The 13217-nt window shown below is 54.2% G+C and overlaps 2 protein-coding genes across 4 annotated transcripts in view; both read right to left on the bottom strand.

The window, feature by feature from the left end:
• The window catches only part of POR (cytochrome p450 oxidoreductase), a 31026-nt gene extending 28770 nt beyond the window's left edge, over positions 1 to 2256 (bottom strand). Inside the window, exon 1 of one of the 3 annotated variants that reach the window (XM_087752257.1) lies at positions 2144 to 2256. The gene's annotated coding sequence lies outside the window, so the exon portion shown is untranslated. The remainder of the gene's footprint in view (positions 1 to 2143) is intronic. The other 2 variants (XM_087752260.1, XM_087752258.1) reach the window with 2 other exon arrangements.
• Positions 2257 to 5704: 3448 nt separating this feature from the next.
• RHBDD2 (rhomboid domain containing 2) lies at positions 5705 to 12546 on the bottom strand. The gene is made up of 4 exons (XM_087752118.1): positions 12396 to 12546; positions 10844 to 11245; positions 10303 to 10453; positions 5705 to 8124 (listed from the first exon to the last, which is right to left on the bottom strand). Exons 1-4 carry the CDS (start codon positions 12532 to 12534, stop codon positions 7692 to 7694), a joined length of 1125 nt encoding a protein of 374 aa, XP_087608244.1. The 5' UTR covers positions 12535 to 12546; the 3' UTR covers positions 5705 to 7691.
• Between the last annotated feature and the right edge of the window lie 671 nt (positions 12547 to 13217).

The following is a 13217-nucleotide window of genomic DNA, read 5'->3' as shown; positions in this document are numbered from 1 at the left end:
ATAAAAGTTGTAGAAGGCAATGACTTGCTCAACCCTGGCTACCTAGAAGGCACCACCCCAGAGATCACTGACTGAACAGGAGGCAACTGCAAAGGGACAAAGTGAGAGGTTTTGCTCTGTCACAATTAGAGCAGGAGTAATTAACAGAGGGTTAAGCCAGCCATGTGACACTACCTCCTCCTTCCTGCCCACTCTTCACCTTACTATCCAAGGCTTTTACACTAGATTAAAAGAAAGCACTCAGTTGTGTAAGGCTTTTTTCCTGTAGCACCAGTATCCTCCCTGCTTCTTCCCCGCTTTACGGGAAAGTGTTTTGCAAATATAGTTCTCATGCACCGTCATGTCCGCGGGCAACACAGAGGACTCTCCAAATCCCGGCACTCTGTGCCGTACACACCCTGTTTCAGAGCAATCAACTATCACAAGATGCATCTGAAGGAAAACCAAGAGCTGCACTGGGACAACTTCAGGTTCTCCAGGAGGGGCCTGGCTCACCAGCCTTCCCCAACAAAACACCAATTTCCTCATCTGCAGCAGATTAATCTGCAAGTTTGCTTTGCATGTGCACAACAGCTCCTCAGGATTTCTCAGAGTACCACAGAAATACTGAAAGAAAGCACGTTCCCTTCTATCTAGCAAAAGGATGTGGGCATCAGTGCACCCCACTAAGCACAGCTCTGCTGGCTAACAACAACAACAACAAATTAAATCATGCAGCTCCTCACTACGGTCCACGCAAAGCATAAAACTCTATGGAAGGAAGGATGTCCCTGTCAACACTGTTTCACTTTCAGAATTTAGAAACAGAGACCTGATCCTTCCTTGTACTTTCCCAGCTTCTCAACTGGATATATGTTTCTGATTTTTAAGAAGAGCTGTAAAAGTACAAACCCATTTCAGTTTTCCAAATTCATTCAGATTAGGCAGAAACCCTCAGCGCTGCCTCTTCTCTGCATGCATTCCACTAAGCATTGCTATTTCTTTTTCACGCTCTGAAAGCTAACCCAAGCTAACCCATGGTCTAAACACTGGCAGACCATGGCATGCTCCAAGCTGCACTGGCTGTGCTTACTCCTGCAAATAAGATGACTTCCTAAGAATCAGTTCCATGTTGATGACTAACTCCCAACACCACGATCTTCATCCCCTCCAGCTTTAATATTCCCAAACAGGGGGTTTTCCATTATTTCCTTCGATAAGCACATTCCCTAAGGGGATAACTTCACTCTCCAAAGCAATTGCATCAGGAAAAGACAGGGATAAACAGTCTTCCAACACGGCAAAAATTTATGAAGAGAAATAGGCGGAATGACAGCAAACTAGCGTGGTGTGCAGCAAAGGTGTCAGTTAGATACCGGGAATAACTTTTTCCAGAAAAGGGCCAGAAAAAGAAGTTCATTGAAGGCTTTTAACCAGCAACAGCCTGGGATGGGGTAAGAGCAAGCAACCCTTCAGCGCACTGCGGAAGCGAAGCAGGGCAGACATCACCCTGGGGCACCCCTCTCCCGGGCTGCCGGCCCAGGACCTGCCAGGAGGCTCAGCAGGGAGCAGCCTGCGGGGCAGGGGCAGGCAGGGCGGGAGGAGAGGGGCAGGCAGGGCCCCAAGCGCTGGCTCCCACCCTGCCTCACACCCCCTCCTCAGCTCCATGGCGGGGACCCTGGCGCCTGGGTGCTGGCAAGCCCCCTGCCCCACAGCCCCCCGGGGAGCCAGGCATGATGGGGGCACCCCCCAAATAACAGAGGACCCACTCACACCAGCCCCCCCCCCCCCAGGGAACCCTAGTCATTCCAGTCCTCCCAATAACCGGGGCCCCAGTCACACCAGTTCCCCCATACAGCAGACCCTAGTCATCCCAGTCTTCCCAATAACCGGGGGCCCAGTCACACCAGTCCCCCCCACATAACAGGGGGCCCACTCATCCCAGTATCCCCCGCCGCCCCTCAGGGGATGCCGACCCTCCCCTCTCCACCACAGGGGACCCAGGTGTCCGAGCCCGGCCCCCCTCAGCCACCGGGGACCCCGGCCTTCCCTCAGCCACAAGGGACCGACCCAGGGCCCCGGCTCCCCCGAAAGCCGCCCGCCCCACCACAGACGCCCGCGATCCCCGGCCCCCCACACCCCAGGACGGGGGAGCGGCACCCACCGGCGCCCACCGGCCCGTCCGACGCTGGCGGCGGCGCCCCGCAGCCCCGGCGCGGCCGGCACGTAGGGCGGATCGCACCACTCGGGCACACGCGTGGGGGGGGAGAACGGACGGGACACGCTCCGCCCCCGCCGCCCGCCAATGGGCTGCGAGAGAGCCGGCTGGAGGAGATCCCCCCTCTGCGGCGGCACAGTTGGTACAACCCCATTGCGTGCCGGGTAAGGGGGGGTCTTTAAAGGGACAGGGGTCGGGATTAGGGGCAGGGCGGGGTGCTGGGGTCAAAGGTCAAGGTGGAGGTCAGGGAGCGCGCTCAGGGAGCGGTTAGGAGTGCCAGAGGTCAGAGATCAGGGTGGGCTTGGGGTGCAGGGGAGGAGTTTAGGGCTAGGTGTGGTCAAGGGTGCGGAGGGCTAGGGGTCAGAGGTCACAGTGGGGTGTAAGCAGGGGGTCAGGGGTCACAGTAGGAGTCAGGGTTGGGTCAAGGTGTGGGGTCAGGGTTGGGGGGCCAGGGTTGGGGCCAGCACTGGGGTCAAGGTGGGGTCAGGGCTTGGGGTCAGAGCACGAAGCAGCTTTGGACACAGGCGTTGTCCGAGCCGGGACCCACAGCCCAGGCCCCCCGGCCGTGGCTGGGGGTGCACAGGGGTGGTGCAGAGCCCCCCAGCCCATCAAGGCCAGTTGCCCGGAGCAGGGCCCGCAGGGGGCCGGGGACCCCAGGGTGGCAGGGGGCACCCTCCCAGGGGGCCGGGCTTGGACACCTGGGTCCTCCGTGATGGAGAGGGGAGGGCCGGCATCCCCTGATGGGGGGGACCCAGCAGCAGGTCACCACCACCCCTCCCTGGGAAACGAGGGGCTTACAGCTGGAGCAAGCAAGCGCTCCTGATTTAACCGCAAACCAGATGATTCAGATGTTTTCGGGAGGCCTTGCTCATAACGCTCGTGCTGCTGCCACCGGGGAGTTGCACAAGCGGCTCCGGAAACGTCCCCAGCAATCCCGGCAGGAGAGGTTTCACAACCCGGATCCCCAGACCTCAGCTCCCACGGGCACGGAGGGACGGGTGCTCTCCTCTCTCTTTTTTTTGTGAAGCCAGGTCACGACTCTGCTAAGCCCAGCCTGGCCAAAGCCAGGAGCACAGCTTGCCCCAGGCCCCACTAAGCAGCCCCGCAGCCAGGTCCTGGCCCCCTGGCATCGTGCGTGGGGTCACCCCGGGGCTGGTTCCCCTCCCTCGGCCGCCCAGGCACTGGCACCTGGGAGGTCATGGTCCTGTGTTGATGTTCTCTTCAGAGTCAATAAAACCCTCAGGGAAGGTGCAAAGTCTGCGCCAGCTAAGCCAGCCAGGTGAATGGCCACAGGTTAAAGATCACAGTGGCCAGGACGTGCCTGCACCGGCCCCGAGGGGACAGCGAGTGAAATGCCACTGGCAGGCAGGGGAAATACCGCCATGGTCCATGGTTTGGGGTCATCCCCTTTCCGGCGGGTGCCTGGAGTGGGGCAGGCATTATGGCACAGCCCAGCCCGTTCTGTTCCCAGCAGGGAAGGATCTGGAGTCTCATCACGCCCAGCCCGAACCCCCTGGGTGGACAAGGAAGCCCAGCCCGGCCACCCTGCAGGGACCTGTTCGGTTGGTGCTTTGCCTTTCTCCCTGCCGGCACAAGGCGTGTGTGAGCTCACACCTCTCCAGCTCTCCTCCATCCCCAGCGCAGGCTGGGGCTGAACTTTTGGCCACAGACTCTCCATGGTGCCGGCAAACAAGCCGGGACCCAGTGGGACAGCCTCAGTGGCGGTGTTCGGCAGTGCCCCAGCCCTGGCACCGCTAACCCAGCCCCCAGCACAGGGTAACTGTCTGCATGCGTGTGCTTTGCCCCAAACGAACGGGCGACAGGAAAGCAAAGAAATACAGACCCCTTTTTCTTTTGACATCGGTGTCTCTTGCCAGGCCTCCCCACACTGCAGGACCCCGCTTGCTCCCGGCCAGGGTGGTGATGTAGGTCCAAGGTGGTTTTGCTTTCCTCATTTACCCTGGTTCCTTTTCCCTTGCACCATGGTGGGTACAGAAGGTCAGAGGGGATGGAGCTGGGCTCTCCCAGAGCATCCTTCCCATGGCAGGACCCCTGCCCTGAGCACAGGGGAACGGCTGGCTCAGCTCCCAGCACTTGTCCCCAGACTCTTGTCGCTCTGCAGTGACCCCCCGAGGACACAGGGACAACCCGGGGGGGTTCTGGACTCACTGTGCAGCCTGCCTCCAGGGCAGATGCAATCCTGACATTGAAAGAAGCAGCAGTTTTACTAGGAATGCACCAGAGGCACAAAATAACAAACCTTCAGGGACAGCACATTCCCCAAGGGCAGCCATCCCAGGCTGAAGTGGGGGTTTATCGAGGTTTTTTTTTCCTTCCCCCCCACCGTTTTAGGAACTTTTAATTCTCTGTCTCCCCTCCAAGGAAATGACCTGGTACTGCAACGTGCGATCAGTAACGTTGCTGTGAGCTTAGTTAGGCAAATGCCAAAGCCCAATGAGCCGATGATTTTTTACCTCCCTCTCTTACAAATTTAATTCCTCCTTTCAGCTTTCAGACACGTCTGCAAACATCTCATCCCAACCCCTTCCCTCTCTCCCAGCAATTTCCTTTCCCTGGGCAAGGAGTTCCAAGTTTGCCAGCAGCCCTGGGGACCTGGGACTTGTTTGGATTCCACGGTTGGAGAAGCAGAAGGTCCTCGGCTGATGTATACAACAGCATTTCACTGTGAAACAGCTGCCCTCAGGAAAGGCAGGGAACAGACTTCACTAGAAAAAAAAATATCTTTGCAAACGTGCATCTGCAGGCCACTGAACACAGGTACAACACATTGCAAGTGACAGGTAGGTGCCGTGGCAGTCATGCAGCTGGACTCAGAACAGCCCTGGGGACATGGTGGAAGCTGCAGAGATCAGAGAGACGAAGTGATCTGCCAAGGTCATCAGGAAGCTCACAAAAGAGCTGGGAGCAGAAGGAAAAAAACCCAAACTGTGGTTTTGTGCCCATCCTGCCATGTCCCATCCTCAGGGCTCATCTGGAAGGCTGCAGCGGTCGCCTTGTCCCAGCACGGAATGGTTAGTGGCTGGTGCGCGCTCCCTCGCACATGGGCATGTCCCCCCACTGCCGGGGCCGAGGGGCCCACCTTACCTCCTGGAAGGAGGTTTGCTGTCTGTTCCCCACACCAGCCAGGCTTGGGGCTGTTCTCACTGCCTGCAGTGATGCTGCGGTGACTCTTACAGGCCAGGGCTTCCTTTACCACTGTAAAGCCATGAAACTACTTGCTGGCAACAGGTCATCCCTTTGACAGCCCTGCAGGGAGAGCGAACCTCTTACCAGATCGACTGATAAAAGCTGGGAAGGAAAAATAACCGGTTTCCAGCCCCACAAGCGTTTTCCAATATGCAGTACCGCTCTTCCCCAGTGCGCGTCCTTTGTCACCAGCCTGACACGCAGCTAGCGCCCATCAGACACCCGCAGCCTGCCCCACCGTCCCACCACCCGGAGAGGCACGCTCCAGCTCCCTACTTGAAAGCAAAACTGGAGACGTAGTTTGTCTTTCAGATTGTGTTTCAAGCTCAGAGTTTGGGGGTATACAACATTTGCGATTGCTACCAGTCCTCATCACCCTTCTGCACATTTCTGGAAAAAAACAGTGATAAAATTCCTAGGTTTACAGATGAGGATCTCACAAGGAGGAAAATCAAGGCACTAAAGAGAGTGGAGTATCAACATTTCAATGTTATCTCTAGCATTTCTTTCCCGGTATTAAAAGCATGCTTTTAAGTTCCAAACAAGCACCTTATCCTGTTCTTGCTCTACACTAAACACATAACAATGCAATTGCTGTCGGCAGTTCAGGAAAAAACAGGACCATGAAGCCAAGTCCATTTGTGATCCCGTGGAGGAGTGAAATAATCAGGGATGAGATGGAGCAGGCCACCAACTCCAGACCTCCCACCAGCTCCAGGCTGGTTCCCACATTGCTGCATCCTCCTGCAGAAAGCCCCTGCCCAGGGGTGCCCACCTTTGCAAGCAGAGCTTCTTACTAGCGTGCATCTGAGGTCTAAAATCCTCAGCATTCACTTTGGTCTTCCCCCAAAGCAAGCCCCTGCGAGGCCACATGTAACTGTGGCAGTCATCCCAGAAGGGCTTCTGGAGAAATAAGTGGCTGTACGGCAACACGGGGCTTCTTCAGACACTGAAGAGGGGAGAAAAGAAAGAGGCACGTACGTGCTTTGGAGCACGCAGCTGCCAATGCTGCCTATGACGCCGGCTCACTGATAGCATGGAAGAGCCCCGAGGCTATCACAGTTTCTGGGGGACAGGTTAGGCCCTGCAAGAACATCTCCAAGAGCAGTAATGGCACTTTGTGCTTCATGCAGCACTTTTTTTTTTTTTTTTTTTTTTGGAGCACAACAAAACTCTAAGCAAAGCATCAAGGGCTATAGTTGAGATCCTGGCTGATTTATAGACACAGAGACAGCAGATTCCTCCTGGGCATGGCACAGTAAAGCAGCTACACAGCTGGAAATAAAGCTCAAGTCCCACCAGCTCGACCACACTCTTTCGTTACTGCCACAGGCACCAAACACTGCATCCTACTCTGAATCCCTTGCTGAAAACTCCCCTCTCCCACACACCTTTCCACCAGCCCTGAAGAAAACAGAGAGAGCTTGTGGTAATATTGGTGGGTGAGATATCTAAAGCTGAGCAGTGTGAACACCCCCACTGGAATTGCTACATTCCAGTTAATTCTAACCCACTGTTAAGGTCCCTCCCGGCTCCTTGAGTTTATGTACATTTGCTCCACAAATGGCCAAAATCCCTCACTAAAGAGTCTTCCACTCCTTTGCATGCATCTGAGGTTGCCTTATCGACAAGCGCTGGCAACACAGGCTGAGCTTGTGCAGTGCTATCAGATAACGAAGGCAACGTGTTGATGCATGCACAGACTGCAGCTAAGAAGGACCTTCAACATTTCAGAGCTGTGCTTTGGGGGACAGAAAACTGTGTTCTGTATTCTGTCTTCTTGCCCCAGCCCTGGTTTAACAAGCCCCCTTCAAGGCACACTCTTAGTGGAGAAGTCACTGGTAGAACAGACATCTGTCCTCCTCCACTCAAATATTAAGTTATAAACTAAGGCTTTCATGATTTCAACCTCTTTTGAGTCCTACCTACATAGAATCATCATAGAATGGTTTGAGTTGGAAGGGACCTTAAAGATCATCTGGTTCCAACCCCCCTGCCACGAGCAGGGACACCTTCCACTAAACCAGGTTGCTCCAAGCCCCATCCAGCCTGACCTGGAACACTTCCAGGGATGGGGCATCCACAGCTTCTCTGGGCAACCTGTCCCAGTACCTCACCACCCTCAGAGTGAAGAATTTCTTCCTTATATCTATCTAAATCTACCCTCTTTACATCACACCAGTAAACAAGATAAGAGGCTAAGAGCCTCAGTGTAGATGGGACATGCCCTTATTGCCCCATACAACGGTCCTGACGCAGTATGAGAGTCCTGCTGCTTTATGGAGGGTCAATACACCTGGACTCTTGAAAATTCAGCTGAAACAGGAGCTGCTGTGGCTGCTGGATACCCTGATGCTTGCTGAACCCCAACCAGGGGGCCCACGCCTGCGGGTGTCTGTGGATCAGTCGGGCACACGCGCTGTGGGGGAGAGAACTTGCCCAGCTGGCAGGGCTGTCCAGGCGAGGCTCCAGCGTGGGCCTGTGCGTTACGTTCTCCGAAGGCACCTCTGGCTTGGTAGGGGGACGAAGGGAGGCCGTGTCCTGCAGCATGGCCGTGCTGAGATCCCTCGTGTCCCAGAGCATGGCCACATCCTGGAGTGCAGCTGTGTTGAAACCCTTGGCTCTGAGCATTGGGATGCTGCATCTGGAAAGCAGGAAGAGCCGGAGGCGAAGAGCAGTAGTAGCTTTGGGTGGGGTAAGCCCCTGGTGCAGGGTTAATCCTGGGCAGGAAGAAAACAGAAGGTTACCCTGTGTTCAGAAGTAGCATTGCCTAATTAGCTCTGGAAGTGCCCTGGGGGTAGACTTCCTCCTGACCAATGTGCAGAAAGGTCACTGCAATCCATCAGAGAGATCCGCTACAAGTGAAGCTCTTATTATAAGCAGCACTTGAGTAAAAATAGGTTTACTGGCCTCCCAGGACAGATGTTCCCACTCCCAACCCACACCAATTCCACACCCACTGAACGAGCGCGGTTCTTGGCCCCGAGTCTCTTTGTGCGGGGAATACACAAGCCAAACTGCAATGTGCTTTAAGATTTCCGTACGCATCCTCCCTGCCTTCCACTGAACGACACATCTGCTAAGTTATTAATCAGAAGTCGCAGCTGCCAAGTGTTATTTATCAAGAAGCCATAAAGGCCTTTGGTGCAAGTAAGAGCCCAGGCTATGGAGCGAAAAGCGAAGGAAGAGAGAGTTACAAATAAAATTAATCATTCAGAAGCAAGGTCTAGAAACAGACTTTGCCAACAGAAGGCATGACTCATCCCGCTAAAACGTATCAAGAGAGAGGCAATCTGCCTAGAAGCCAAAGCCTCCGGGACTTCAGGAGTACTGCTCAGCCCACGCACAACACCGAGTGCTGAGAATCAAGACAATATTCATGAAGACCATGACCGCCAGATTCCCAGCAAGAATAAGAGACTGGTTCACACTGGGATTTTCAAGCTTGGAATTTTTTTTGTGGGGTGTGGGTTTGGTTTTGGTTTTTGTTTGATTTTTATTTTGTTTTGGTTTATTTGTGAACACAAACGTGATATCAAAGCCTGGACCTCCTAGAAATGTCTCCTGTCTGGTGGCAAGTTGATGCCTGACGTCTTATGAAAATTTAAAAAAAAAAAAGAACCAAACCACCAAGAGCTCTTACTTGGGAATAAGAATCAAAATAATAAAAATTAAGCCCCAGAACCACATATAGAACTTGTGTCTAAGACAGACATGCAAATTTAGCTACAGAAATAGAAACATCCTAGAAACACCTTCCCACACCCGGCTTGATAGTCAAATGTTTATGTAAATACCTTTGAGCCAGCACAGTCTATTTATGTCACGTCACCTAAAGAAAGCAGGTTTACACACAGAGCTGAGACGCTGTGCACAACAGTTATTAGCAGAAGGGTTAGACTGATGCAGATGCAGGCTCAGCATGCAGCAAGACAGTCCCTCCTCCCAAAAGCAACACTCGAACAGAAAGAACAGAGTAAAAACACAAAAGCTGCTGGATCTGCCTGGCCTCCCCTGCAAGCACTCACAGGTTTGAGTGCCATAATGGATCTGGGATACACTTCTGCTGCAGGCAAGGGTTTCTTTTACGGTTTCCCCATGGGCGAGGGCAGACGCAAACACTTGGGAATGCTTCCACTTCAAAGAATGCTTTACAGTGAGCTGATGGCTTAAACGATACAGAGAATTTAACCCTTAATAGAAAACTATCCTTCCTCTGTGAAATTGAAATGACATCTTAGAACAGGGAAAAATTTGACCTAGATTTCCAGGCTTTTTAGAATATAAGTGAGTTCTCATGGCTTGTAACATTCAAAAACCTAAAACCATTCCTGAACATCAGCCACAGGCCCCCAGGTTTCTTTTTGGTAAAGCAATCTTGCCTTGACACTGAAAACATGCATTGAAAGGTCTACACTGAACTCGTAAGTGACATCTTTAATTTATAATGCTCTGCTCCTATACAGATTTAGACATGACTCACTTCACAGCATTCCTGGGAGGCACGGTGGGGCAAAGAAAGATAAAGATCATGCCCCAGGGAGCAATACAGCCAGGAACAAACACCAGAAGTCCTAATGTTAGGGCAGAACTGCACGACTTAGCCTTCATGTCAGCTGAGCTGCAATACCCTTGCATGTGTACACACTGCCCTTGCAGCAAATGAGAGGTCTTTCACCTCAGTTTAGCTTTCACTGAAAGACCTGGTTGAGTTAACGTGTGATAGCGTATTAGTCACAGTGATGTCACCAGTGTAACATGAACGGGTCAGTATGTTCCCCTTAGCACCCAGGATATGAACACGACAAGCACAATACAGCTTTTAAAGGTGATTTAATGCCTCCACTTACGCGTCCAAATTCCCCTATAAGATCTTTCACAGGAACTCCTGTACTTACTTGCTGCTTTCGAAGGCTCTTCTCTCTGCTAAGGACCCTGGGATATATTTCAGCCCTGGTATCCTTTTTAGCAGACTGAAAGGCAACACTCGGTCCAGCTTAGAGCCCACCGACTCTGGAAAATCCAAGCAGAAACAGTAGCCGAGACCATCTGAAGTCAGCAGCACGTTAAGGAGGATTGCAGACAAAACACACTCACTTCTAACACAGCCACACACAATCCCCCTCTGGCCACAACCCACTTTCCCTGGAGAATTCTCCCGGTTCTACCCAGCACCACCTTCGCAGACCATCGCCCTTCTCAGCTCCATGTTCTCTGCATGCACTAAAGCCACAGGGGAAGTGGAAGTGCAAGGGGAAAAACAAATGCAGAACTGGGTGTGATGGGGACCGGCAAAGCCAGTGAGAATTTAAGGCAGAGCAAGAGCCCGGGAAACGCCATAAAGCCAGTGCATCTTGGCAACGAGAACCACAGCACATCCTCCCCCTCGTGAGCCAGCGATCCCCCTCTGGTTCACGCTTTTGCACTTGGAAAGGATACAGGCTTCCCCAGCCAGGAGCCCACACAGGTTACTCAAGAGAGAAGAGCCGGGGATAAACCATGCTATGCAGAGCATAAACCACGGCACCAGCACCACTGGAACTCTAACCCCAAAAAACAGCGTCCTCTTCATCTGCAAGCGGGTGGTGGACACACCCAACGTAGCAAAAGCTACTGGCATGAATCCTTTGGCATCTTCCACCTCTGACACCCTCGAGACAACGGTCTCGAGTAAGAGGTACAGGAGGGCGGAGAGGACAGCAAATGCGACGGTGAGGAAGCAGTGCTTCACAGTGCCAACGTTCTTCTCAAAGCTGCCGGCGAAATACCAGATGATAACGGCACCACAGGTCAAGGATATCAGGTCTTCGTAGACAAAAACGTAGGTAACTAACCTGTGAACTGAGCACACCAGCACGTTAGAGAGCCAGAGGCAGCAATGACTTTATTTTAAACCACTACAATGACATGCTTGAGCAGAGGGAGAGTGAACTGAAAGGATTAATAGCTTTCATTTCTATCCTAGTGTAGAAGAGAAGGAGCTTGAGGCCTTTAAAACCAGGTGTAAATAACCAAATCAAGTTAAAACTTAAACTTGAGTTGAAACAAGTGCTATCTTGGGCATCGCAGACATATGGACTGGCTCCTGCTGCTTCCTAAGAAGCTGCCTGGAAAAAAGCAACAATACCTGTAGTAAATTTCAGTCTCATTAAAAGAGAAGGCAAGACACATAAAAATGACTGTTATAGTAACTATGATTTTGCTCGAAAGAGAAACACTTCTTAAACTGCTAGAAGGCTGATTTTTCTCACAAAAAAATGCCTGGAAGTTATCAGACCTCAGAAGTGCTCCCAGGCCCTCTGGTTAGCCGTTCTCCTGGGCACTCAGCGAGGACTGAGGCAAAGAGTTCTTCACCTCCCTCCCATCCACCTCAAACCTATAGCAAGAAACACAGCAGCTGAGAGTACAACCCAGTGCAACATGACTGACCCCCGCAGACAGCCGAGGAGACGGCTGAATTCACCCATCAGCTCAGAGCACTGGACTGCCAAAAGAAAACACTGCATGCTGGTGAGCAGAAACATGGTAATTAAGGATGTGATAAAAATCGTTCTGTGACTGCCACAGGGACCGAGGAAAGCAGATCCCCCAAGCTCCTACCAGCATACCCCCACTCTGTGTAGCGTCAAGGGCCAGAGATGGGGGCCGAGGGGGGAGCAGCCCGATACAGGGGGGCTGAGACGGATGCCCAGCAGGCTCGGTGCGCGCCGGGGGAAGTGCCCAGAGAGGGCGGGGCAAGGGGAAGGCCCGGGGAGGCGGGGGGAGCAGCAGGCTCGGTGAGGGACTGGAGGAAGTGCCCAGAAATGGGGGCTGCGGAGGGACCAAGGGGTTCAGGGCAGGACACGGGGAAGGCCTGGAGAGGAGGGAAGCAAAGGCTCGGTGGGGGATTTGGGGAAGGCGTGGAATGCGGGACCGACGGGGGGGCAAGGGGCCGGGGCGGCGGAGGGGCCGGGGAGGCAGCGGCTGCTCCACCCCGGCGGCCCCCGCTCACCTTCCCCGGCGCGCAGGGCGGCGGGCCGCAGCGAGGCGGCGGAGGGCGCTCCCCGCAGGAGCCCGGGAGCGGAGGCACCGAGCGACAGCAGCAGCGTGAGGGCGGCGGCGGCCGGCGGGGGCTCCCACCCCGCCGCCATGCTGCCGCGCGCCGCCCCGCTTCCGGCCGCTGCCGGAAGGCCTGGACCGTTGCCGTGGCAACGCGAGGCGCTACGGCGCCCCCGTTACCATGGAGACGGGCGGGAGGTGGTTTCGGTTTTTTCCCCCCTCCTATTCAAAATTTTTTAATTATTATTATTTTTATTTTCCAGAAGGGAAAAATATCCCCGGGGAGAGATGTGAGCTACCGCTGGGAGCCCACCCCAGGCTGGGTGACTGCCAGCCCTCCGCCAGGCACGGCCTCCCTAGGCCGCGGGAGGCCTCGCCGGGCCGGGAAGGCCCCGTCCGCCCCCGTCCGCTCCCCGCTGCCGGGTGGCAGGGCTGGGCTGCTTGGAAGGGCCACGCGTTTCCCTTCAGGTGTGACGGATGGAGGTGGAGAGGAACGCCCGCACCGGAGCTGCGTCTGCCCACCCACAGTGGGGCAAATGGAGGGGTTGCCCACAGACAGGCCTCAGCGCGTTACAAACCAGGCTAAACCTGCTGAAATGGCATCAGCTTTGCTGTTTGTCTACAGCGTTGTGCACGCACTGGCTGAACACGCCACTGCCTGAAGGGAAGCAGCAGATGGAGGGGTGCTCCGGCACGGGAGCCCCTCACCCTGAGAAGCCCCTGCGTGAGGAGAGGGAGCTGCAAGAAAAAAGTGAGAAGCAGGGAGAAATAAAGG

The sequence above is a fragment of the Nipponia nippon genome, unplaced genomic scaffold, assembly GCF_047370975.1.
Source record: "Nipponia nippon isolate SJK-2023a ecotype South Korea unplaced genomic scaffold, ASM4737097v1 scaffold_15, whole genome shotgun sequence".
Classification (NCBI taxonomy): Eukaryota; Metazoa; Chordata; class Aves; order Pelecaniformes; family Threskiornithidae; genus Nipponia; species Nipponia nippon.
The sequence above is the reverse complement of the archived record's forward strand: the minus strand, read 5'-3'. Positions and strand labels throughout refer to the sequence as shown.